Source organism: Mastigoproctus giganteus, chromosome 2 (genome assembly GCF_048544385.1).
Source record: "Mastigoproctus giganteus isolate SK-2022 chromosome 2, ASM4854438v1, whole genome shotgun sequence".
Classification (NCBI taxonomy): Eukaryota; Metazoa; Arthropoda; class Arachnida; order Uropygi; family Thelyphonidae; genus Mastigoproctus; species Mastigoproctus giganteus.
The window spans coordinates 107,015,434-107,043,399 of NC_143576.1; the positions used below are offsets into that span (position 1 = coordinate 107,015,434).

The 27,966-nt window shown below is 36.6% G+C and overlaps 1 protein-coding gene across 1 annotated transcript in view; it reads right to left on the reverse strand.

Annotated features, from left to right (window-relative positions):
- The window catches only part of LOC150089484 (EEIG family member 2), a 140,105-nt gene that overhangs the window by 16,768 nt on the left and 95,371 nt on the right, over positions 1-27,966 (reverse strand). Inside the window, exons 6-7 of the mRNA XM_090368617.1 lie at positions 20,395-20,479; positions 4,422-4,527 (exon numbers count right to left, since the gene is read on the reverse strand). Of these exons, the coding sequence (XP_090224743.1) occupies positions 4,422-4,527; positions 20,395-20,479 (191 nt within the window). The remainder of the gene's footprint in view (positions 1-4,421; positions 4,528-20,394; positions 20,480-27,966) is intronic.

Genomic DNA, 27,966 nt, shown 5'->3' on the forward strand with positions numbered 1-27,966 from the left:
ATATATCTATGTCCTTCATGATTTAGAAAACCTGTAGGCAGAATTCAAGTTGTGTCCTAACCACTTTATACAATGAGATAATCATCTTTGTCCCTGCTGTTATATTCCTTGGATGTTAAGTTCTCTGAGTGTGTACACTACTCAAAGAACTTAACATCCAACTATACTGGAACAAACTTCCATTTGTTGTTGTGGAAGTTGATAGCTTAAATAAATTCAAGGCAGAACTAGACAAACATTTGGAATGAATGGATCGGTGAAATGAGAAGTTTTTTTTTTTTTTTTTTGGCTGATGCTGTATAAGCTTGCTTTCTTGCATCATGTGCCTCTGCTAATGCTATACAGTTACATCCAGGTCTTCATCCTTATCACCTATCCTCAGTTTCGTTCTGGGATATTACTCTAGGATTACTGCTCCCCAAATGTAATATTTTTCATTTATCAATGTTAAGTCAGTTGCATTTTTCAGCCCATTTTCCTAGTTTCTTTATAAAGTAGCATGCCCTGATTAACTCAAATTACTCTGATGAGAAGTTTGGTAAGGCATACACAAGAATACTGCCTCCATACCTAAACACAATTTTCCAAGTATGACCCAACAATTGCCTTATGCAATGGGACTATGGCCTCTGTATCTCAACAAGCAAATGTTTGATAAATCATCAAGAGGAAATAATGGGCTCACCTAGTCATCACATGTCTACATTGTACTGTATATACTAGCCGGTATTGTAACCCTCAAATCCCTTTTTCCTCTGCTATTTTAAACTGAATCATACCAAGTGCATTCTGCCACAATAAAAGATAGTTGCAACTTTACTGACCATCCTTGAGGCCTATCCTGAAGGATCATTGATTGGCACTTATCATTAACCATTCTCCTAATCTTGACATCACCTGAAAATGATCAGTCTGTAGTTCCATTGTAATTACCTCATAGAAGAGGACAGGATTATCAATAATTTACACCATTCGTTTGAACCAAATAAAAATAACAAAAAAAGTTGCTTAATGAAAAAAAAGGAAAAAGCCCAACATCGACAATGTTCCTTTTTCTTTTTACTGTTTTCAAAATGAGCACTCTTGTTTTATCAGTATTTCAACACGAGAAATTGGTTAAAGTCTATAAACAGAATAAACTGTTAAACACAGCATTGTAATCGGAATTACTGTGTGATGCAAAAAACTAAGCACTGAAAACAAAAACTTAAAAAAAAAAAAAAAACATATCACCTGAAAAGTTGAAGACTGTCTAGTCACCTGAGCTGATCACCTCGTCAGACCATACCCCTTTGGTAGACTGATGAATCAGCATAGCTATTTGCAGACATTGCAAAATTAATGTTTTCAGTTGAAACTGGAGATGTGTTATTACTGATGACATTTATTTTCAGAATTACACAAAAATTCTTCCAACTAATGGAGCTGGCAGCCTTCACAGACGCTGAAGTGTTACAAGTTTTCAAATCCAAACTCCATGGAAGCCATCCACAGATTCAGATTTTACAACCTTACAAAAATTCTCTATGAATTTATACACTAAACACAAAGTTGCCCAGCACTGTAGGCCTCAGTTGACATGCACAGGATATGCAATCAACCAATAGGTTTTCGGCTTTGCAATAATTTGCAAAGTTGTGTTGAAAATTACTCATGCTGTATTATTGTGTTGCATGACTGTACATGAAGGATCAACTTGTGTCACAGCACAAGTTGTGAGCAAGGGCCTGCTCACAGTTGGATTACTAGTCTGCTACAATAAATAATATTGATAACAATAAAATAATAAAAACTAAAATAAAAAATATATAAGAACTGGACTGCACTGAACAGCCTGGGACTTACGGGACACCCTGCAAATAGTATACACACTAAAAGCAACAACTCAGGTGAAGGGCAGATTACAAGAAATCTTTGGCAAAGGATGCAAAGAAAATCAGCAGAGAGTTCTTTACTTTTGTAAACTCTAGAAGGAAAGGGATGAATCAGATTGGTCCACTGAATATAGATGGTTTCACTATTGATGATCATGCTCAAGTAGCTGATAAACCAAATGAGTATTTTGCATCTATACTCACACGAGGAGTAACTGGGAGCAAAGTGGAGAAGAAATTGTTGAAGTTAAACATAAGGAAGTAAGTAAATCCTTAGCCATAATTATGAAAGCTTCCTTGGACTCGGGCAATTTAAATTCTATACAGTGGGATCAACTGATGATGTTACCAACAGCAAATTCAAAATGGGAAGCATTCAAAGAACTTATCTTGGAAGCTACTAGGCTTTACATACCAACTAAGAAATATTGTTCAAGGTTTAGGCCAAAATGGATGTCAGATGAACTAATGAGGCATATGGCAGAGAAGAAAAATGCATGGGATACTTACAAATTAACACATGACACAGAAGCCTATGATAGATACAAGTTTATATGCAACCAAGTTACAAAGGAGGTTAGGCAGGCGAAGGCAGATCACGAGAAATCTTTGGCAAGGGATGCAAAGAAAAACAGCAAAGAGTTCTTTACTTATGTAAATTCTAGAAGGAAGGGGATGAATCAGATTGGTCCACTTGATATTGATGGGTCAACTGTTGATGATCCTGCTCAGGTAGCTAACAAACTAAATGAATATTTTGCATCGACATTCACACATGAGGAGTTATTCAGCAAGGGGAATGCCAGAGGTGTATTCAACTCAAGCAGTAAGCTACAGAATCTTGAAATAACTGGGAGTAAAGTGGAGGAGAAACTGTTGAAGTTAAACACAAGAAAGGCACCCGGGGTGGATGGGATCTATCCAGTTATATTAAAGGAGGCAGCAAAGGAAGTAAGCAAACCCTTAGCCATAATTATGAGAGCTTCCTTGGACTCAGGGGAGGTACCCATAGACTGGAAATGTGCAAATGTGACCCCAATTCACAAAGGAGGATCAAAGGCTGATACAAGTAATTATAGACCTGTGAGCTTAACTTCTGTTCCAGGAAAATTAATGGAGGCACTGGTTAAAGAAGCATTGCAGGATCATTTAGACAAGACTTCAGTTATAGCTCAGACACAGCATGGTTTTGTTAAGGGGAAGTCTTGCCTGACCAACTTGATTGGATACTATGATGCAGTCACAAAAGAACTGGATGCAGGGAATAACTTTGATATTATATACTTGGATCTTAGAAAGGCTTTTGATACTGTTGCACATGGAAGACTGCTACACAAATTGGAGCAGTGTGACATTGGAGGCAAATTGCTGCTATGGATACAGGGGTGGTTGAGGGGGAGAAGACAGAGAGTGGTAATCAATGGACACTGCTCATCGTGGACTAATTTTATTAGTGGAGTCCCTCAGGGCTCAGTGTTGGGTCCATTATTGTTTTCTGTATTTATAAATGATATTGATGATGGTATATCAAGCTTAATGTCCAAGTTTGCAGATGATACAAAGGTTGGCAGAGTTGATAAAGACAGTATGCTACTGCTGTTTGTTTGTTTGTTTGTTATTTGGGAGCATTAGCAGCTGAGGCCATATTGCTCTGGGTATATGCGGTGGTCATGGGTTCGAACCCTGGTCTAATCAAGAAGCGTGTGCTACGCACTGCTGCTCCTGGCTACGGAGGCACCTGTATGCTACTGCAACAGGATCTAGTAAAGCTGAGCAGATGGGCTGAGAGGTGGCAACTGAAGTTTAACATTGACAAATGTAAAGTGCTGCATATCTCAGGGTAGTGGAGAATGAAAGGGGCATGGGGTAATTGTGCTGTCAGATATGAAGTTTTCTGAGCAGAAAAAAAAAGGCTGCAAGAGTAGCTCATGGTGTATACAGGAATTTTGCTAGCAGGGATAAAGAGGTGACTGATCCCTTGTATAAGGCAATGGTTAGGCCACACCTCAAGTACTGTATACCGGTCTACAGGCTTCATTTTAGTAAAGATGTAGAGCTGCTGGAACAAGTACAGAAGAGGGAAACGAGATTGGTGAGTGGAACAAAGGGTTGATTTTACCAAGAAAGACATAAGTTCTGCAAATTGCAGCTTCTGGAGACTAGGCACCTGCAAGGTGATCTAACTTAGGCATATAAGGGCTTGAATGGATTGAGCATGCTCACTGCTAATGGGATTCTTCCTCTTGCTCAGATTACTCACCTGAGGGGGCATAAATTCAAATTGAGAAAAGACAATTGTAGAATAGATCTGTGGAAATTTGCCTTTAGCCAGTGGGTGGTTGATAGTTGGAGTAAACTTCATTCTGTTGTAGTGGAGGTCAGCAACTTAAATAAGTTCAAGGCAGAACTAGTCAAACATTTGAAGTGAATGGATGGGTGGTGAAATGGGAAGGTTTTTTTTTTTTTTTTGGCTGATGCTATATAAGCTTGCTTTCTTGCATCATATGCCTCTACTAGTGCTAACTCACAATTCATACAAAAACTTACTTTCTGCTAATCCAGCATTTAGATTTGTGGACTTAATGACTTCATCTGTCACTTCATCTGGATTAACACGTGTAGAATCCATCCTCTTTTCTTCTGCTGTTTGTCTCTAAAAAGATTTATTGAAATTTAATCACCAGATGTCAATTTCATTGATTCCAGAATATTATGCAAAAATGCAAGAATAATCAAAAATTATGATTTAAGTTTTAATGTAACATTTAATATACTGAAAGGACTATAAATTGGATCACCTACCTAGTATCAACTTGGGCCTGCACAGACTTGCAGAATGGCTTGCAGACATTGCAGCATGGATATTAAATTTGACTGAGCATATTTTTAAGATATGAAATGCATGCTATCTGCAGTGTCCCATAACTGTCCTACACTGGAGGGTGGCAGATTTACACAATTGACGCCCTTTCAAATTAATCAATTGATGTTTGAGGCAGTTCAACTCAGGAGATATGAAAGGAATGGGGTTCTGCTGGAGGGGGAGGAAGAGGATGAAATCTACTGGGTGTCAGCAGACTATTCCTGTACATAATGCCTAGTCGTGGTCCAGAGATGTACAGAAATCCTTCTGGAAAATGTCATCATCAGGAACAGTAGAGCGCACATGCATTGATTAACAAGGGCAGTGAAATAGTCTCTACCATCAAATGTCCAAATGACTCTTCATCTACTAAGAAGAAAAGTTACTATGCTTCTCATACAGCTAAGGAGTATTAGTATTAGCAAATAATGAAAATACAGTATGAACAAAAAAAAATAAATAAAACCTACAAAATAAATAGCATTAGCCATATAATGCAAGGAAGTTGTAGGCTTTTGCTGCACCAGCAAAAAAAAAAAAAATAAAATAAAATAACCTATGTATTTCCATTCTCCCATAGATTAGAATTGAATTGATCTTTGAATTTACATTAAATCTATGGAGTACACTGGTAACTTCATGTTAGAGACTGTTACAGAACAAAAAAAAAAAAATAAAAAAAAACATGCCTGCCATTGCACACTTACAATCTAAGTGCCTATTTCAGGGGTTAACCACCCATGTTGAAAAGAAAAACAAAGATAAAGGATTTGCTGTTCCTGTGACAATCAATATGCAAATACCAAATTGCCTCTAATCAGGTTTTTATGGTTAAGTATAATTATAATATTTTAATTTTATGAATTGTATGCATAGTGCATATTAATTATCATTGCTCTGACAGAGAACAGAGAACAGATGAAAATCCTGGCCAAAACAGCTATGCATAAATTAAAATCAAAAAATAAGTTCTGTGTTGACCTACTAGGTCAAATCTAAAATCACATATAGATCTCTGCTACTAGACAAATGATGTGATAAAAGTAGATCCAGAATGCACAAGAAATATTTAGGGAAGGGAATGATTTGGAAAGTAGCAACCCCTGTGTTGGATACAACAAAGTGTGTAAAACTGCCTGTAATATAGCTCAATATGTGATATATCAAGTTCAAGCATAGTGAAATTCAGCAATAATATAGTAGTTAAAATGACTGATGGAGTAGAAAGGAAAATGACTGATGGAGTAGAAAGGAAAGAACCTAAATCCCATAAAGACAAAGCGATAATGAATATTTAGAAACAGTCTTCTCCATCCTTGATCAATCTAATAATTTCAAGGTGGTTATTATTGTTATTTTACTGTTAGGTGGGTCGGAAAACTGCTAGATTGGGGGGGAGGATACAAGGACTGATAGATTAACAGTAGCCACTGGCAGAGGTGAAAGTGATTCTTGCACTGCTTCTATTGGAATGAGCAGCAGCCTGGAAAATAAGATGCAGGATATTTCAGAGACTGCTGGGAATCATTGGGATACAAGTAAACACATGGGTTGTGTTAGGGTAGATAAGAAAAAATAGGTGCATGTATACTTGTGTGTACACCAATGCTAGGAGTTTAGTAAATAAATTTGATGAATTTGAGGTATTGCTCAAAACATCAAAGGCAGATATTGTTGGGATTTCAGAGACGTGGTGTCACACAGATATAAGGAATGCAGAACTGGAATTTGGGGAGTACAATGTCTACAGAAAGGATAGACAGGATAGGAAGGGAGGAGAGGGGTTATGCTATTAGTAAAGAAATACATAAAATCTGAGGAAGTGAAGCCAGTCGACATCGCTGGACAGTGCAGTGTCGAGTCAGTTTGGTGTGACATAAGCATTGGGAGATCAAAATTGAGAGTAGGAGTGTGCTATAGGCCTAATGACTCTGATGAGTATAATAAGAAACTGTACAGGGATATAGAGTGGGCCAGTAAATCAGAGTCTTATAATGGGGGATTTTAATTTCGCAGATACTGACTGGAATTTGGGGGCTGGTCACTCACACACTAGCAAGGCTTTTGATGATTTATTGGATGATTGTTTTCTACATCAGCATGTTCGGGAGGCAACTAGAGGGAGTAAATACTCTTGATTTGATTATCAGTAGTGCTTCTTCATGCATTAAGAATCTGCAGATAAATGAACCACTAGGTGGCAGTGATCACAGTGTGCTGAAGTGGGATTTACTCAAAGAGGTAACTACCATTAGGGGTAAAGGGATGGGTTATTGCTTCCGTAAAGGCGACTACGATGGACTGAGACAGTATTTAAATTCTATACAGTGGGACCAACTGATGACGTTACCAACAGCAAATTCAAAATGGGAAGCATTCAAAGAACTTATCTTGGAAGCCACTATGCTTTACATACCAACTAAGAAATATTGTTCAAGGTTTAGACCTAAATCGATGTCAGATGAACTAATGAGACATATGGCAGAGAAGAAAAATGCATGGGATACATACAAATTAACACGTGACACAGAAGCCTATGATAGATACAAGTTGATCTGTAACCAAGTTACAAAGGAGGTTAGGCAGGCGAACGTAGATTATGAGAAATCTTTGGCAAGGGATGCAAAGAAAAGCAGCAAAGAGTTCTTTACTTATCTAAACTCTAGAAGGAAAGGGATGAATCAGATTGGTCCACTTGATATCGATGGGTCAACTGTTGATGAACCTGCTCAAGTAGCTAACAAACTAAATGAATATTTTGCATTGACATTCACACATGAGGAGTTATTCAGCGAGGGGAATGCCAGAGGTATATTCAACTCTGGCAGTAAGCTATAGAATCTTGTAATAACTGAGAGTAAAGTGGAGGAAAAATTGTTGAAGATAAACACGAGAAAGACACCTGGGGTGGATGGGATCTATCCAGTTATATTAAAGGAGGCAGCAAAGGAAGTAAGCAAACCCCTAGCCATAATTATGAGAGCTTCCTTGGACTCAGGGGAGGTATCCATGGACTGGAGATGTGCAAATGTGACCCCAATTCACCAAGGAGGATCAAAGGCTGACAAGTAATTATAGACCTGTGAGTTTAACTTCTCTTCCCAGAAAATTAATGGAGGCACTGGTTAAAGAAGCACTGCAGAATCATCTAGACAAGACTTCAGTTATAGCTCAGACACAGCATAGTTTTGTTAAGGGGAAGTCTTGCCTGACCAATTTGATTGGATACTATGATGCAGGCACAAAAGAACTGGATGCAGGGAATAACTTTGATATTATATACTTGGATCTTAGAAAGGCTTTTGATACTATTGCACATGGAAGTTGGAGCAGTGTGGCACTGGAGACAAATTGCTGCTATGGGTAAAGGGGTGGTTGAAGGGGAGAAGACAGAGAGTGGTACTCAATGGACACTGCTCATCGTGGACTAATGTTATTAGTGGAGTCCCTGAAGGTTCAGTATTGGGTCCATTATTGTTTTCTGTATTTATAAATGATATTGATGATGGTATATCAAGCTTAATGTCCAAGTTTGCAGACAATACAAAGGCTGGTTGGCAGGGTTATCAAGGACACTACGCTGTTGCAACAGGATCTGGAAAGGTCTCTGGAAAGGATCTGGAAAGGTTGAGCAGATGGGCTGAGAGGTAGCAAATGAAGTTTAACATTGACAAATGTAAAGTACTACATATGGGAAACAGCAACCCCAGACCAACGTATCAACTCTGTGGTACTACACTGACAGTGGAAGAGAATGAAAGGGACCTGGGGGTGTTTGTGCAGGCACATATGAAGTTCTCTGAGCAGTGCAGATGGGCTGCAAGAGTAGCTCATGGTGTATTGTCAATGATATATAGGAATTTTTCTAGCAGGGATAAGGAGGTGATTATTCCTTGTATAAGGCAATGGTCTGGCCACACCTAGAGTACTGTATACAGGCCTGGAGGTCTCATTTCAAGAAGGATGTAGAGCTGCTGGAACGAGTACAGAGAAGGGCAACAAGATTAGTGAATGGAACAAAGGGGTGCTCTTACGAAGAAAGGCTTAAGTTTTGCAAATTACAGTGTCTGGAGACTAGGCAACAGCGAGGTGATCTGATAGAGGTATATAAAGCCTTGAATGGTTTGAGCATGCTCAATGCTGATGGGATTTTTCCTCTTGCTCAGAATAATCACCTGAGAGGGCATAAATTCAAATTGAGGAAAGACAGATGTAGGATAGACAAGCAGAAATTTGCCTTTAGCCAGCAGGTGGTTGGTTGTTGGAACAGACTTCCATCCCTTGTCGTGGAAGTTGATAGCCTAAAAAAGTTTAAGGCTCAGCTGGACAGGTATTTTGAACGAACAGAGGGGTGAAGTGGAAGTGGTTATTTTTTATTTATTTTTATTTTATTTTTTTATTTTTTGGCTGATGCTGCATAAGCTTGCTTTCTTGCATCAAATGCCTCTACTAATGCTAATGCTATTTGGTTTTTAGGAGCTTTAGCAACTAAGGCCATAATGCTGTGGGGATATGCGGTGGTCATTCCCTGACCTTTCCACATCCTACGTATTTGGTGGTCATGGGCTCGAACCCCGGTCCAATCAAGAAGCGTGTGCTACGCACCGCTGCTCCTGCCCACCTGGCTACAGAGGCGCCATATATAATTTCAAGGAAATGAAAATGAAGACTACAGTAGATATACAAATTAGTACTATGCATAATTTATTTCATAGTAAATCACTGAAGTAGGTGAAATGGCATCGTTTTTGTTACATCTCATATTGTGAATACCTTCACAAAACAATATACTACAAACTAAAATTTTGGTTACGTGTCAATTTTGATCTACACATTACCATTTCCAAATTGACACATCATCATCATCAGCCATTTTCAATCCACTGCAGGATGAAGGCCTCTCCAGCAACTTTCCAGTTCCATCTGTTTTCTGCAATGGCCATCCATTTACTATCCACAGACTCATGAATTTCATCTGTCCATCTCTGTTGTTGTCTTCCAGGTTTTCTTCTAGCTCCTCTTGGGTACCATTCTGTTATTTTCTTAGTCCATCTGTCATCATGTCTTCGAGCTATGTGTCCTGCTCAAGACCATTTTAGTTTTTTAGTTTTGATAAGAATGTCCTTTATTTGAGTTTGCTGCCTAATCCATGTGTTTCTCTTCTTATCTAACAGTCTGATTCCGAATATAATTGTTTCATTCTTTGCTGTGTAGTTCTCAGCTTCTCTTCCATTCTTTTGGTGAGTGCCCACGTTTCACTTCCATAAGTCACGGTGGGGAGTATATATTGGTTCATTATTTTACGTTTCAGACAAATTGGGATATTGCTCCTCAGTATATGATTATATTTCCTGAATGGTATCCATCCGAAATTTATTCTTCTCTTGACTTTCAGCCATTTATCATTATTACAGCTAATGACTTGTCCCGGAGAAGTATATGACTCCACTTACTGCTCCTTTAATCATTATATCCCTTTCTGTGGCATACTTGTTCATCATTACTTTTGTTTTAGCCATATTCATCTTTGGTCCAAAATCCTTACTAACTCTGCATAACTGATTAAGATTTTCCTCTAATTCTTTGGGATCGTGGCTTATGACCACAATGTCATCTGAAAATCGTAACTGATTCACTCTCCATTCACATTGACTCCTTTCTGTGACCAGTCTAATTTTCTGAAAGCTTCCTCAAGGGCAGCAGTAAACGACATCGGAGATATTTTGCTCCCCTTGTCGAACCCCTTTCTCAATTTTAAATTTGGTACTGTCTTTGTCTAGTCTAATAAAAGAGGTAGCATTCTCATATATTTTCTTCAAAATAATAATATATGGGGTATCTATGCCTTGTCTTTCCAGTGCCTGAAACATTGCCTTATGCTGTATGGAGTCAAATGCCTTTTCATAATCCACTAATGCCAGGCATAATGGTGTTTTATATTCATTTGCTTTCTCCATTAGCTGTGACATTACGTGAAGGTTATCTATAGTTGAGAATACTGTCCTAGAACCAGCTTGCTCTTTCGGTTGATTCTCATCAAGTATTCTTATCTGTTAGTAATGACCCTTGTGAACAACTTGTAGATGTGGGATAACAAGCTAATTGGTCTATAATTTCCAATTTATCTCCTTTCTTATGCAGCAAAACTATGATTGCATTATTCCACTGCTTAGGCGTCACACCTTTTCTAATGCATTTTGTGAAGAGTCTTGCCAGTTTTTGTGTTATGTCTCTTCCTCCCAATTTTAACAACTCTACAGTAACTTCATCTTCCCCCAGGGTTTTCTTTTTCTTCATTTTCTTCAACACATGTTCTACCTCATCAGGAAGAATATTGGGTATGTTGTATGTGTTACTAATTTGCGATCCATCTTCCCCACTGCCGGCATCATTCCCTCGCTCCTTGTATAATTCTCTACAGTAGTCTTCTGCTATTCGAATTATGCCTTCTCTGCTATTTATAAGTACACCATTGTTATACTTCAGTTTCAGTATCATTTGTCTTTCTGTATTACTTTTTATGGCTGCTGATTTAAATCCTTTGTTTTCCCTTAATGCTTGTTCTACTTTTCGTGTGTTAAATTTTCTTATGTCCTCTCTGAGTCTCTTTCTAATGGCTTTGCATAACTCAGTATACTCAATTTTCTCCTTGTCAGTGTTTATCTTGCCTTCGGTTCATCATAACAAGTATTTTTTTACAAATTTTTTTCTTCTTTGGATTTCTTTTTCCCTATAGGTTTCTTGAGCTTTATCACTTTCAGAAAGTTGTAATATTCCTCGTCGATATCTTGGTCCTGAGCAGTCTGCAGAAGCTAAAACTTGTTCTTAAGTTCCAGTATATACTGCTTTTTCTCCTCTTCTGTTATCTCAAAGACTGTATTATTTACTCGAGTCAGTTTTTTCCTTTCCTACATCTATATCAAGTGTACATCTTACCATTCTTCTGTGATCACGTCCAACATTTACCTTATTCAGGACGGTAACATCATTCACAATATATCTTCTGTTAGTGAGGATGAAGTCGATTTCATTAGTTGTTAATCCATTTGGGCTCTTCCATGTCCACTTTCTGTTCACCCTTTTTCTGAAAAAATGTTCATTACTGACATTCCTCGAGATTCTGCAAATTCCACAAGTCTTTCACGAATTCCAAAATTTCCTATAGTTCCCCTTTCTGTGCTGTTTTGTCTCTTTCCAACCTTAGCATCGAAGTCCCCCATAATGATAGTGTAGCGAGTTTTCTGTTCATCTAGAAGACACTCAATTTCGGTGTACATTTCTTCAACCTCTTCATCATCATGGCTCGATGTTGGTGCACAAATCATTATAACCTTTAGCTTATACCTCTTAGAAATCCTGAGTAGTAGTCTTGGTGATGTACTTTTGAATTCCAAAATGTTGTTTTTTATATCTTTATGATCCAGAAGGCCAACTCCACCTTCACTGCTTTCACTGTTTCCATTAGTGTACAGCAGATTTCCACTTGATAAACTTATGTGATTCATTTCTTCTTCTTCTTGTTTCAGCCAAACCAATGATATTCCAATTCACATTTTCTAATTCTTTTCTAGCTCTAATATCCTGTCTTCACTGATGAGCGATCTTATGTTGTAACAGGCCAACTTCAGTTTCCGTGCATGGCTGCCTGGTCATACCCAGAGATTCTTAGCACTCTCTGCTTCCACTCTGATCCTTTCATTGCTGTAAGAGGGGAAATGAAAGCCACTGGGGACTGAGGGCCATTTGTTTCGTCTTACCGTCATGTGCTTGAGGGTTTGGTCTTTTCCCCTTCATGCTGACCAGGCGTCTTGAAGAGAACCACTCTACATGTTCGTTGCCAACTAAGTGACGTAACAGGGCTTACCATAGAGAAGGTGTGCATGTGTGGATTTTAGGGAGGCAGGCCAACTGGACTTCTTCTAAATCTTCTGAAATAGAAAGATATTGGATCCATCAGTGTTTTTAGACTGAGTGTCTGATAACACACAGAATGCCTATTCCCCTCTAAGCCCCTGTTATCTCAAAGACTGTATTATTTACTGGAGTCAGATTTTTCCTTTCTTTTCTTACATCTATATCAAGTGTGCATCTTACCATTCTGTGATCACTTCCAACATTTACCTTGTTCAGGACAGTAACATCATTCACGATATATCTTCTGTTAGTGAGGATGAAGTCCATTTCATTAGTTCCAGATTGACACACAGTATGTGTCAATCTGGAACCATTTTTTGATATTGCTGGACTAGCTGTGCTACACCTTTGAACTGGCTCCCAAGATCTTACTCCATATGATTTTTGTTTGGTTGGGGGTATGGTCAAGAATACGAATGTAGGAAAAAAAACCTCTTATCAATGATTTAAAGGATAGAATTTTCTGCAGTTATCAACAACAGAATTTCCAAAGAAATTTGTACAGCTGCATTAAATATATTTCAGAGATTTGAGAGGAGCATTGATAATGGTTCACACGTAGTGTTATCTCACTTGCCCTAAACCATATGTCCTAATAGCTGAAGCCCTACATTTCACTTGCCATCTTTCCCTAAAAGATATGCTCTATGTCCCAATTGCCATATTCACATGGCCTATATCCTATTTGCCCTATTCCCACATTTCCATTATGTGTATGTAACTGTATTATTTTTTTGGAGCATTAAAAATATAAAAATATAAAAAAAATAAACAAAAATGACAACAAAATAAAAAATACAGTAATAAAAAAAAAAAAATTGTTTTGTAGAGTGTAAATAGCATTTCCTGGATTTCTGCACCACACACACACACACGTGTGTGTGTGTGTGTGTGTGTGTGTGTGTGTGTGTGTGTGTGTGTGGTGCAAAGCCAATTAACAATGTCCTTTGGCAAGATTAGCATTAGCATTAGTAGAGGCATTTGATGCAAGAAAGCAAGCTTATGCAGCATCAGCCAAAAAAAAAAAAAAAACCACTTCCACTTCACCCCTCTGTTCGTTCAAAATACCTGTCCAGCTGAGCCTTAAACTTATTTAGGCTATCAACCTCCACCACAAGGGATGGAAGTCTGTTCCACCAACCAACCACCCGCTGGCTAAAGGCAAATTTCCGCATGTCTATCCTACATCTGTCTTTCCTCAATTTGAATTTATGCCCTCTCAGGTGATTATTCTGAGCTAGAGGAAGAATCCCATCAGCATTGAGCATGCTTAAACCATTCAAGGCTTTATACACCTCTATCAGATCACCTCGCTGGTGCCTAGTCTCCAGACACTGTAATTTGCAAAACTTAAGCCTTTCTTCGTAAGAGCACCTCTTTGTTCCATTCACTAATCTTGTTGCCCTTCTCTGTACTCGTTCCAGCAGCTCTACATCCTTCTTGAAATGAGGCCTCCAGACCTGTATACAGTACTCTAGGTGTGGCCTGACCATTGCCTTATACAATGGAATAATAACCTCCTTATCCCTGCTAGAAAAATTCCTGTATATCATTGACAATACTCCATGAGCTACTCTTGCAGCCCGTCTGCACTGCTCAGAGAACTTCATATCTGCCTGCACAACCACCCCCAAGTCCCTTTCATTCTCTACCACTGTCAGTGTAGTACCACAGAGCTGATACGTTGCTCTGGGGTTGCTGTTTCCCATGTGTAGTACTTTACATTTGTCAATGTTAAACTTCATTTGCCACCTCTCAGCCCATCTGCTCAACCTTTCCAGATCCTGTTGCAGAAGCATAGTGTCAGTAGTGTCCTTGACAACCCTGCCAACCTTTGTATCATCTGCAAACTTGGACATTAAGCTTGATATACCATCATCAATATCATTTATAAATACAGAAAATAATGGACCAAACACTGAGCTCTGAGGGACTCCACTAATAACATTAGTCCACGATGAGCAGTGTCCATTGATTACCACTCTGTCTTCTCCCCTTCAACCACCCCTTTACCCATAGCAGCAATTTGTCTCCAGTGCCACACTGCTCCAACTTCCATGTGCAATAGTATTTGCTTGTAGAGGATCTCATCATAATCTTCACAATCATCTGGCCTGTAGATTACTCCCACTCTCATTACATATTTGCTTCCAACAATCTCACACCATACAGAGTCTATACTAGCATTTGAAACGTCTGAATCCGGGAAAGCTTTCGTCATGTTCAGGCTGCTTTTGATAAGAAGCAAGACCCCCACCACCCCTTCTACCTTCCCCTATCCTTTCTAAATACATTATACATACCCAGGTGTTCAGGGTGTACCCCACACACGGGCGGCTCATCAAGGGGGCAGCATTTGGGTTTGATTAGTTGAATATTAAAATTTTCCTTTCAGCGTTTCTACGTCAGTTGTGTTTTTGTTGATTCTTAACTTATTTACTATGAAAAAAACTCTTTCTGTTGTACCATTGGTTTTCCCGGCTTTGGGTTAACTTAATGTCTGGGACTGTCCCCCATAATCCGGGACACCTGTCACTTAGGGTGCTCTCATGTGGAATGCAAGTGGCATGCTTACTTGGTATCAGCAGCTACAGGTAGCCTAAATGAACAATGTAAGTCAATAGGAGTGCATACAATAACAGCATATGGACAGCGGCATCGCTTCTTGTGTTAATTCCCAGCTTACCTCAACAAATTAAGCTTGTTGATTCCCAGGGAAGTACAGATATCATTCATCTGGGCATACATTGCTCACACCTCTGGCCTTTAGGCAATTACTGTTGTTGTAAAATGCAAGAATTGGTGGTGACGTAAATAAAACCTGTAATCCAGAAGTTTTAAGCATGGATACTGAAATTTTGATTTCAGACATTTATGGATTTATGTAAAATGTGCGATATGGAACAAAAGTGTCAACTGGGTATGCATTGTATATAAAAAGGAATACTATGGAGAAATGTTAGCAAGAAAAAATATTAATACCATTTATTATTCGAATTTGAAACATAACGTTTCTTGATTCGTTCTGATATATTTAAAAATTGCCCTTTATAATCTTACAATTTGTTACATCAATTATGATATTCAAAATTTTGTCTACTATAATGTACAGGGATTGGATATACCCATCAGTTCCTTATTGTTTTCAAATCTTGAAAAGGAAAAAAAAAAAAAAAAAAAAAAGCAAAAATTAATCAGTATGACAACAAAGAAATGGTTTTGGAATACGTAAAATTAACTTTCCATTATTTCAGTTTTCAGATTTAAAAAAAAATGCACACTGAATGTTATTATCATTGATTTTTTTATAAATAAATGTATTTTTTTAAATGTTTCTTACTGTTTTGCTTTGTACAACAAATTGCAGCCTGCAATGTGCATGAAATATGCATATGCATTATATTTTAAATCGTGGTCTAAAAAAGACAGTAACTTCTAACACCCATTGGTTTTATATATCTTACCTCCTAATTAATCTAGGTTTTCCGTCTGCAGTTAACATTAAATGAAACTTAATTAATTTGAAAAATACATATTGTATTTAGCAACAGAAATCATACACTGAGTGATTTCTATTATTATGCTATACCTAAAAATCACCAGTAATCATCCAAAATTAATCCATTAACGGAAAAAGTGATTCACCCCTCCACCAAGTCACATGTAGACAGAGGTGTCCACAAAAACATATCGGAATTGGTTAGTGCTGGTTGTGCTAATCCCCCTGCTTGCTTTTAAAAGAATTTTTATTTAAGCTCGCTGGTTGTCGACCCCACACATTTATTTCAAAGGTTTATATTCGACGACCAATATGGGATAAAACAGAAACTCACAATTATAATTCAAAATAAAAAACATCACAATATATAATTCTATAACAATTTATAGATTTATGTAGGCAGTGCATTACATATATGTGTGAGGTAGAATTAATAAGTCTGTTAAAAAGTGTGAAGCTGGATGGGTATAAATTACACAAAATGCCAAAACTAATAGAAGGATAGCAGAAATTGGAGATATTGAAGGCATGAGAAAGAGAAACAATGTGAATATCCTAATGAAATGAATTAGGCAAAATTATAGGCTAGATTTAATAGCCAATTAGAGAGAAGGGAGCTGTAAAGCAAAAATGATTAAATTAATATATGGAATAATAGATATGGGTGAGCAATTTTGGTCCGAAAAAGTGGTAGAGAAATTATAAAATTAAAATCTGATGTTAGCTAACTTAAGATTATTTTTAACTAACGTCAGATTATTTTTAGCAAACATGGGATTTTAAAATTTCTCTACCCTTTCTCGGACCAAAATTGCCCACCCATAACTCTGTATATTAATTTATATCATTTCTCTCTAATTGGCTATTCAATTCAGCCTATAATTTTGCTTAATTCATTATTTCATTAGAATATTCACATTCCTTTTCATGTCTTCAACATCTCCGATTTCTGCTATCTTTCTATTAGTTTTTTGCATTTTGTGTAATTTATGCACCCATCTTCACACTTTTTAACAGACTTGTTAATTCTACCTCACATATATGAACTTTTGTATCCTTTGCTGCTGCTTTGTGCACTCAGGTGCAAATGTCATATATATATATATATTTTTTTTTTTTTAACAGTTTTTAAATATATAAAGCACGTTGGAATGGGCACTGAAATAAATGAAAGTGGAAGGGAGAAATGTTTACTGAAGGTGAAAAACTGCAAATTAATATCAATGAAAAAAAAGTTAAAGTAGCGAAGAATTCATATATATAACCGATATTAAATATAAAATTTTAAAAAAATGTGCCAGTAGTATGGCAAAACTGTAGAGCAAAAATTTAACATAAAAATAAAAAAACAGGGAGGGGAAAGAAAAGGTAAGACAAACTAGCCAAAAGCCTCCAAATAATTTAGAATTCAATTAAAATCCAATTCAAAGTAAATTCATATTAAAATTTAAAATATAAAGCCAATTATATAGAAATTTAGTAGTACCCCCCCCCCCCCCCGAGTAAGGTGCCAGTTCCAAGAAACGTGAAATATCACCAAAAGAGACTAAAAAAAAACTACTAAAATAAAACAAAGTAACAAAATAATAGACTGACCATTATGCCCCATATCGACAGAGGACCACGAGGCTAATAATGGTCATGTAATCGCTAGACAAATTGTCGCAAAGTCAAACCGATCGAAGGAACCAACCACTCCTCCATCCTCCGATTGAACCACAGTGCAGAGGATTTGAATAGCGGCGGTCCTTATGCAGCAAAAAATAAACTATAGAACACACTAGCACTTCAGAGAAGAGCCACACCACCAACATAATGTATGCTTAACCAGCTTATATAAGTAGAAAAATGAAAAGATATAGATGGCGGTATAGGTGCAGCTTTAGCACGTCAAACCCACTACTACCACCTAATTTACATATGTTTGAATAATGACATGAAGATAGATAAAAAATACATAAAATAAATATAAAGCTATCATTAGAGGCAGTAGGTTATGGTTATATATATATGAGGTACACAGAAGTATATAACGGAGTTAATATTTGTATTACGCTGTTTTTTATTAATATTTGTGTATGGTGTTTATGAACTAGTGCCATTTGCTGTGGCAATATATACAATATGACCACAATGTAATATATTATTTGTTAGCATGTATGTGTTAGTAGGCCTCTGTAGCTGAGTGGTCAGGAGGAAGAGTGCAATAGCACACACTCTTTGAGTAGACAGTGGTTCAAGCCCCCGACTGCTTATGTGTTAGTATATGATAGGTTTAGCAGATTTAAAAATCAAGCTAGGACATTTTTAGTTTTAAAAACGAGGACATTTTAAAAATTATATTTATTACTAAAATTATGATACAGTATTTATTGTTACTGTCAATCATTTTAGTAAGTTTGGATTACAAAGTAAGTAATTAAAAATGTTGAGTTCGAGAGAGATGGCAGAGGTTTTCTGATCTCATCCAAGTGTCACTGAGTTCGATAGAGACATAGCGAAGTCATAATTTGGAAAACAGGCCTTGTGCTTCTGGTTGCATATCATACAAGTTTCTAGCAACAACCAACTAACTGGTTAAAATAAATAAATGATATATACATAAAATAAAACAGATAAAATAAGATAAAATCATTAAAATATAATAAAAGTGTTAAAATACACAGAAGCTTTTGAAACGAAGTGCCTCTTCATCAGCTACAGTTTATGACTTCATGATGATGAAGTCAATTTGATTTGTTCAATTTTGAGGTAATACAGTCCACTTAATGCAACCAGCACATTTATTTTCTTTATTCTGTTGTATTGACTGAAGGTGCAAAAGCACAGAATATTTAATGAAAATTCATTTTACGATGAGATGATTTTTTATAAAAAACTAGGACGCAAGTGTAAAATCCACAGGGCATCCGAGGATGCCCTAAAAACTAGGACACATCCTCGGAAACAAGGAAGTCTGGTTACCCTGTATATAGAGGAGATTAGTCTTTAAAAAGAAAGATTGTACAAAAAAACAATGTTATCGTTTTTTTGTGCAATCTGTGTTTCTTCCAGTGGTTGACACTGGAAGAGACACCAGGATTGTTCGGCATGGGACAATATACTTATGTATTAATTCTATCTTACATTTAAATGTGTTGTTTTTTGCCTTTTATTATTATGCTTTTTCGATTTGTAGCTATGCTCATCTTTCCAGTTTATTTTCTTTTCCATTCTCATCAACTGTTATCAATACATTTTTCTCTCTCTCTCTCTCTCTCTCTCTCAGGGTAACTCAGAAATATTTTTGGCTGGTGCAGCATAAGCCTCAGGCTTCCTTGCACCATATGGCTGCTAATAATAATAATAACACTTATTTATATATAACCTTCTGAACACTTTGCAACTTTAACTTTTTTTTCCTTCGATAAAATTTAAATTCTTCTCCTGCAAAAATATTATTCCCTTCCTCGTTCAATTATTTCAGTGCTCTTTCCAACAAATATTTTATCGAAATGTCCTGCGATGGGCATTAATAAACCACATGCTCCCTCACTTTTCCCCATAATTATTTATCTTTTGATCAGTTTTCACTTGAAAATTACGGGGCACCCGCTGAATGGCAGGAAGGGTTAATGGCAATTTTACAGTACCAGTTTACCCGAGAACTAAAGGGATTAACATTCTGCAATACAGTGGCACCGGTAAAACCTACCCCAGTGAAAAGTTGCACTGGTCACAGATTTCTGTGTTCATACCCAGTGAGAAGCTTCATCTGCATGTTGCTGCTGGTTCCAAGTAGTCTAGTCGTGTCTAATTAGTGCAAAGTCCATGTCCAGCCTGGACATATATTTGTAGTTTACAACACTAAAGGTAAGTAAGTTTACAGTTTACAATACTAAAAGGTAAGTAATATTTATTATATTGTTTAAAGATTTAGCACATCCCTCAAAATATTAGTGCATTTACTTTTACAGAATAAATAAATAGATTAAGTATTTATCAGGGACAAAAAAAAAAAAAAAAAAAAAAATATTTCTTTCATTTCCAATTTGGATATCCCCACCTAAAAGAATCCATTGTCATTTGTGAACTGAAATTAAATAACTGTTAAAACTGGTTCTCATAGTAGTTCTTATTTTTGTTTGTTCTCTGCAAACTTCTCTGAGAATGTTGATTATTATTATTATATTATAATTAATTAAAATGCAGTAATAATATGTACTAATTCAAATGCAGTGATAATATGTAAATGCTTATTTTACCTTCCCAGATGGTCTTTTTCTATCTATACTTTTGGGTTGACCCGGAAAAGCCATATCGCTATATGAGGAACCTGTACTTAAGTTTCTGTAAGTTCATAAAAAATAAAAAAAATAACTGATTAACCAATATAACCATGATACATATACATTATTTTTAAGAATACATCATCGTCATCAACATCAACATCATTAAAAATATGTACTGAGTAAATACAAATATGGTGTCCTCAAAGTAGATCAAACAATTCTATGTGGCTTGATATGCAAAAAACGAAAAATGGCTATAATGAGTTTGCATTTCAATGCAGCAATGAGGATAATGCACCTGGAACAGTATCACACACAAGAGCAATTCAGGCATCCCTGGGTTAAGCTAATCACCGACAACCACATGCATCAATTACATACAATGCAATTTAGATGGCCTAGTATAGGAAATTATAATTATGTAAGGAGTGCAAGGAATCAGGTGCAAAGGATTTGGGAAGGTAATTGTGTCTTATTGTGACCATTCTTTGGAAAAGAATTTATACAGTGTAATCTATACCAGTGTAGAGTATACATGTCTTATGTCATACTTTATTTTGCATGCACATCCACATGCATGCACACACCAGCCAAAACATTAGAAACCTTTCCCACAGCATGCACAGCATCACTATGCAAAACAGGATCAAATGGAAGACAACATATGGTGCAACTATACATACCTCAGACACTGCTTGATAAAAGGCAACCCAAGGACTGCTGGTGTATGCAATTCCAAGATGGGATGAAAGGAAAGAAGGTATAAGATAGTTAAGGAGGGGATACAAATCACAGATGAAATAATTCTAAATATAGTTTTCTTAGGTATATATTACTCTGATCACAACACAGATAAATATGGGATTAGTCAATATTTTAATATAAAAGTTATGGACTTCAGTCTCTCAAGATAAACCAAGTTTGAAAGCCTACCTGGAATCACAAAGAATAAGAAATTTTGCAAACAATCAAAACATGCACTAATTAGATGACTTATTAACAGTACAATACATCTTAAATATTGTGAAACCATTTATATTTTTTATAAGATGTTATAAGTTGATTTGCAATATACGAGAAGGGCAGAAAGACAACAGAGAATGGAACTGGACCAATTTTCAATTAAAAACGGTAGGTATAAAACTTCTAAATTGGAAAAAAAATAAAAAAGTTGGAATTTTTTTTAGCTCTATGGTCATCTAAATAGATTACCAGAGTGATCACTAATCTGGCATTGGTAGCACCCTGTCCAATAGGCACATCAGCAAAATATCTATTGTGCATTAATTGCTGATACATGATTCATGGCTCTCTCACCTTTCTAAAGACATAGGCACTCTTACTTAAAGATTTTTTGAAGTAAGATGTTTACAAGAGTAATTATGTGAAATGTACTGATAGATGAAGGCCCACTTTGTGTTACTATTTTTTGTTTTCCACCTGTATATTCTACTGCCATTCTCGTTGGACAGCAGGTGCTACTGCTATCATATGCTATTATATAATGGTACATAACTTGCTGCTAATGATACAGCAAGTTATGTACCATTCATTTTACGTTAGAATTATTATATGATATGGTTTATTTTCTCTGTCACCACTACAATTAGTTGTTATATTAATAAATAGAATATAAGGTTTCTTTTCTTTATTATTATTGATTTACTAATTTTTCCAACCATCTTATGGTTAGAAAACCACAGTAATCGGTAATATCTTTAATCCTAGAAAAATGCCTAAAATTCCCCCACATCTTACGGTTCAAAAGTATATAATAGGCGCACATAGTTTTCTCATTTCTAGCCATGTTTAGAGAACGTATGATTAATATGGCCATATGACTTTCTGAAAAAGGTAGTGTTTAGTGTGAGACCAGTTCATGTTGCATGTAATAGAGGTAACAAAAAGGCTAGTTGCCAATTTTAACATGGAGTTAGCTATAACTTCAAAAGATCATAGTCACCTTCAACCATTGAAACAAACATCAATTAACAAACCCTTTAAAGCCTTCATGCATGAGGACCAAATGAAGTGAAGCATCAGATCACAATTTAACATCAACAGAATGAATGAAGTGACCAGTAATTTCAGTAATAAATTTTTTACCCATTCTCTCACCTGTGAGAATGGATAAAAAAATTTTTGGGAGTTGCCAAGCTTTTCAAGTTCAGACCATAACTTGGCAAACCCAGGGTCCTGAGCTGGATATCACCATTCTTTTCCTTCTTGCTCTCTTGGCGATTCCCTTCTACTTCTCTCTCTCTCTCTCTCTCTCTCTCTCTCTCTCTCTCTCTCTCTCTCTCTCTCTCTCTCTCTCTCTCTCTCTCTCTCTCTCTCTCTCAGGGTAACGCAGGATTTTTTTTTTTTTTTGACTGGTGTAGCGTAAGCCTCAGGCTTCCTTGCACTAATGGCTAATAATAATAAAGTCAGTAAATTTGTGAGAATTGCCAAGCTTTAAGAAATGTGGACCCAAAATACCCTTGATGGCACCAAAGCCTCACTCTTTGAAGAAAGTGAAAGTTCAGACCATAACATCATTAATGACAACCAAAATCTTCATTGTACAATGATATTTTGTTTAGTGAGCACTTCTGAATTTTTATTTCAAATATATACAATAAAATATTTTTTCCAGAAATTTTCCTTCTAAATGGGTGAATGTTAAAGTCAGTAAGTCTTATTATCTGAAAAATACCATATATATATATATTATTATTATTTTTTTTAATTGACAACATGTTAGCATGCATGCATAATTTTGAATTTTTACTGTACTTATTAGTTTTATAAAAATTTGAAAATGGAAGTGACTGATATAGGATGTTTCATTTAAAAGTACCAAGTTGTGGTGGGCTATCTTGATTTTTGACCTTTTTTTTTTTTTTTTTTTTTTTTCTCCTCTCATTTGGACTAAGTATTGCTATTTAGATTTTACAATTTCTAGATCCAAAATTTGCTAAATCAACTGATTTTTTCTCAATGGAAAAATTGTTTCCGCTGCTCAGTTTAGTCTAAAACCATCATTAGCTCAATGAAACCACGTTAACTAATTTTATTTAAAGGGAATATAACAGTAACTGTGGGTTTAGCATGGGACGATACAATACAAACTGCTCACACACATAACCAAGTTGTTCTACAGCTAAATTTGCATACTGAAGATTGAACATCACATAAATTTTTTTTTTTTTTAATTCTTCAAATAAAATCAGTTTACATTCATTTAAGAAGTACGCCAATGATATTAAAACTGAAATATGAAAAAAAAGAGTCCAGACAACAAACAGCCTAAACCTAAGAATAAGCAAAATAAATCTCAGTACATTTCAACTGAAACACCTTATGTACTTGTATTTCTTATATATATGAGGGGGTATCAAAAAGTTCGTCCCTGTACCTAGAAATAATAGCTCTAGAAAGGTGAAACTTCAGAAACTTTACTCCTTTTCTATGTACTTTCCATGTATAGTAACACATTTCTCCCATCTATGGATCAGTTGTTCAATGCCTTGATCATAGAAGTCTGCACTTTTTGCCCGAAACCACGATTCCACTTCATTGATGACTTCCTGAGATGAATCAAAGCGGCATCCACGCAATGCTTTGATGTGTCTTTAGTCTCCAGATCATACTGGTACACCCAGCATTCATCACCAACCGATAAAAGTTCGTAACATCCGCATTACACAAATCCAACAGTTGGTGAGAACATTGCATTCGACATTGCTTCTGCAAAGACATCAGCAATCTTTGAACCCATCATGCGGAGACCTTAGACATGTGCAGATGGTCATGTAAAATGCTGTGGGCAGACCCATAACTAATTCCCACTGCATTTGCTATGAAATGAATTGTTACACGTCTGTCATTCAGCACCAGCTGCTTAACCTTTGCAACCATCTCACTGTCTGTGGATGGCCTTCCTTCTCTTGTCTCATCAAAGACACTTGTATGACTGCAACTCCCATTTTCCACTTTTTTACACTGTCATAAGATAGACAATTCTGCCCATACACAGCTTTCATTTCTTTGTCAATTTCCTGAGCTGTCTTGCCCTGCAAAATGTAGGAACTTGATCACTGCTCAATACTCCACTTTGTCAACCATAGCATCTTTCCTCAGATTCCAGGCTCCACTTCTGGTGTACGATTACCTACAGCAGCGTTTCTCAAACTGTATTCCATAAGATGCAAACAAGTATCCCTTGAAAAATCATAATTAAAAAAATTAAATAAATAAAATTTTGCATATTTATAACGTACACCACTTTTGTATCATCATAATATTTAACATACTTTTTTTTCAGTAATTAATATACTGGCACAGACAGCGGAACACTTTATTTTGGCGGGATTTGCACAGAGAAGTATGCATACAGGTAACACTATGGAAAAGTAGCAATATAGTGATCCAATATGCCATTGGCATGTCATTTAGCCTGGAGTATACAGGTTGAAGGAGAGGAGGAAGCGAACCGATATCATAACTAAACTCATTTCCTTGTATAATTTTTTTTTTGATAATTATTAGTATTTCAAAATATTATTATTAAAATAAATGACCATGGATTTGTGGTTGAAAAAAGGACCTTTAAAACGAGAAGCAAAGTACTTCTAGTAGTGCAAGTGTGGTCGACGAAAACAATATCGTCACACTTCGAAGTGAGGATGAACAATCCTCACTTTGAAGGAAATCAGTAATCAGCCTTTTGTTCCCCAAAAATCCAAAATGAAAAAACAGGAACCAACTAATAAAAAACCAAATGAAAGTATGATGACAGTTATTTGCATTTCAGCTTTACATGTGTTGAAAATAAAGATGATCCTGATGCACAGTGCACCATATGAAATAAAATATTAGCAACCTTTCTTCGGCTCTCGCTAAACTTGTGTTTCTTAAGTGTTCCGTGAATATGTTGTGAGAGGAAGTGTTCCGTGACTAAAAAAGTTTGGGAAACACTGACCTACGGTAATGAATTTTCACATGTTAGTTATTGAATATGTAGACAACTTATATTAAAAACGGCATATTTCTACTGATGTTTTATCTAGATCAGGATACAGACTTTCTGATACCCTTTGTATGTGTGTGTAACTATTTTTTTTTACTTTCTGGCAGTATTAATAAAATCTGTTTAATTGGAAATACCATGAGTAAAAATGCAACAGGTTTAAATTTAAATATTTCAATAAAAATTTATATTTAAAATTCATTTTAAATGTAAAATGGGAGTTGGTGAAACCATATTTATAATATAATAAATAAACTGTAATTGCACTTTTTCTTTTTTTGCCAATTCAGAAAAATCTGGCTTGAACATTGTCTGATATTTGTAAAAGGTTAGCATTAGTGTTCAACAACCAGAATTCAAAAAAATTTTTTTTTTTTTTTTTTTTTTTTTTTTTCAGATATATTGTGCTATACGAGGACTGACTGTACTATTCAGAGTTCAGACCTAAATAGTCCATGAGTTTGTCACAGACATTCTCTCAGATATGCCAGACAAGCTGTACTTCTACCTGGGAGTCTAAAACGCTTATGAAACTGATATTCGGATGACACTCAAGTCAAGTGGACCCAATTTCGGCGAAGTCCGGATGGTCTGTGACAGCCAAATCCTCTGCTTGCACCTTCATTTACTAACAGTCACGATGTTGGGACTGTTAGTAATGCTAGGTATAACCTCCATGCACAAGTACATGGTCGGTGACCATCCAGGTGTGAACCAACGTAAGCAGGGTGTGTGTCGCCCAGATCACATGGAAGAATACCGCCCCTCTATGTTACCAGGCAGTACTAGGTGGTAGATGACTCTCGTCAACCAGTGCAATACCACAACTTTGCATATTGGAGGCTTGAAGTGGTGGGACCCATGTTTAGTCTCTAGCGGTAAGTTCCGGTCAACCCTTCCCCATCTCTTCCATCATGCAGTACGATTGATGATTTTTGAGGTTATGATGAACATCGTGGCAAGATCCATTATTCCTTACATTTCGAGGGTACAGCTCTAAAACAGTGTTCGTAGACCGGCCGTTAGTTAGTACACCGGACCGAACCTATTGGTAACTCTCTAGCAGGCTTCCGGATCAGCTAGTGTATAATCTTGCTACCTCTACTCTGCCAGATAGTGACTGGAGAAAGTCCGACTAGCATGTGTGTGTGTGTGTGCGGGAGGCATTGTCGAGGCCATGTTATGTCAAGGATTTGGGTATATTCTTACCAGGTGTAGGCCATATCCAAAAATTTCATTACTTCATACAGTATGTCCCATCCACTTTTTCTTACTATTGAATACACCATGAATTGTCAAACTACTAGAGCAAGCTTATCTGCGAACAGATCTAAACCTCCCAAGCACTTCCCAATTCATTTCACAAATATATGTGGTCTCAATTCTAATCCCAACGATGTCCAATTTCACTTGCAGTCTGCCAAACCCCATGTACTTTTTCTGACAGAATCTCAGTTATCGGTTGATTCAACTACTGCTCATCTCAGGTGCCCAAATTATTTGGTGTATGATTCCTTTTACCTCAAAGGTGGTACTTGTGCCTATGTCCATTCTGATATTCCCTATCAGAGACTTGGTAATTTGGAATCTCCTCTCTTCGATCTTCTCTGGCTTAAAATCTCTCTACCTCATTGTGTCAAATTCATCTGTTGTCTCTGCCGTTCTCCCAACTCCACTAATCACCTGAAGCTCTTTGACTTCCTCTCTTTGCAACTTGACTCTCTCCACTCCAACTTTCCTAACAGTGAGGTAATTTTCCTTGGTGATTTTAACGTTCACAACTCCAGCTGGCTTCCGTTTTCTAGTCACACTGACCCAGCTGGTCGAGATGCTGAGGCTTTTACAATTACTAATGATCTTGCACAGATTTTCATTTATCTACAAGAATACTGGACAATCCTAATCAAAAAGCCAACACGCTTGATCTTTTTCTCACAAACAACCCTTCTAGGTACACGGTCGAAGTAAGAGGTCCTTTAGGCACTTCAGATCACAACTTGGTGATTGTCTCTTCTCCAATGGAACCTTTATCTCATGGCTATTCCCAACCTTGTGTTGTTGTTTGGCATTACAAGAATGCAAAATGGGATGACCTGCGTGATTTCTTTTCTTCTTTTCCTTGGTCGGATTACTGTTTCAAAATGATGTGAACATTTGCTCAGGTCGTGTCGGTGAAATTATTCTTGCCGGAATGAAATCCTTTATCCCAGACTCAGCTTTAAAATCTAGTCTTTTATCTAAACCTTGGTTTTCCAATAAATGTGCTAAGGCTGTTCAAGAGAAGAATGTTGCATATCGTAATTGGCTTGTTTCCAAATCTTCAGTTTCATTTTCTGGCTACCCCAAAGCTCGCAACAATTGTAAAACAGTTATTAATCAGTCCAAATTAGATTTCGAACATGCTAAGAGTAGAAAACTTGCTTCTTGCCCTAATGGTAGCTGAGCATTCTGGTCTCTTGCCAAACCTATTGAACACAACTTTTGCCCATCTCTGCTCCCACCTCTGTCCAAACCAGATGGTTCTGTTGTCACTT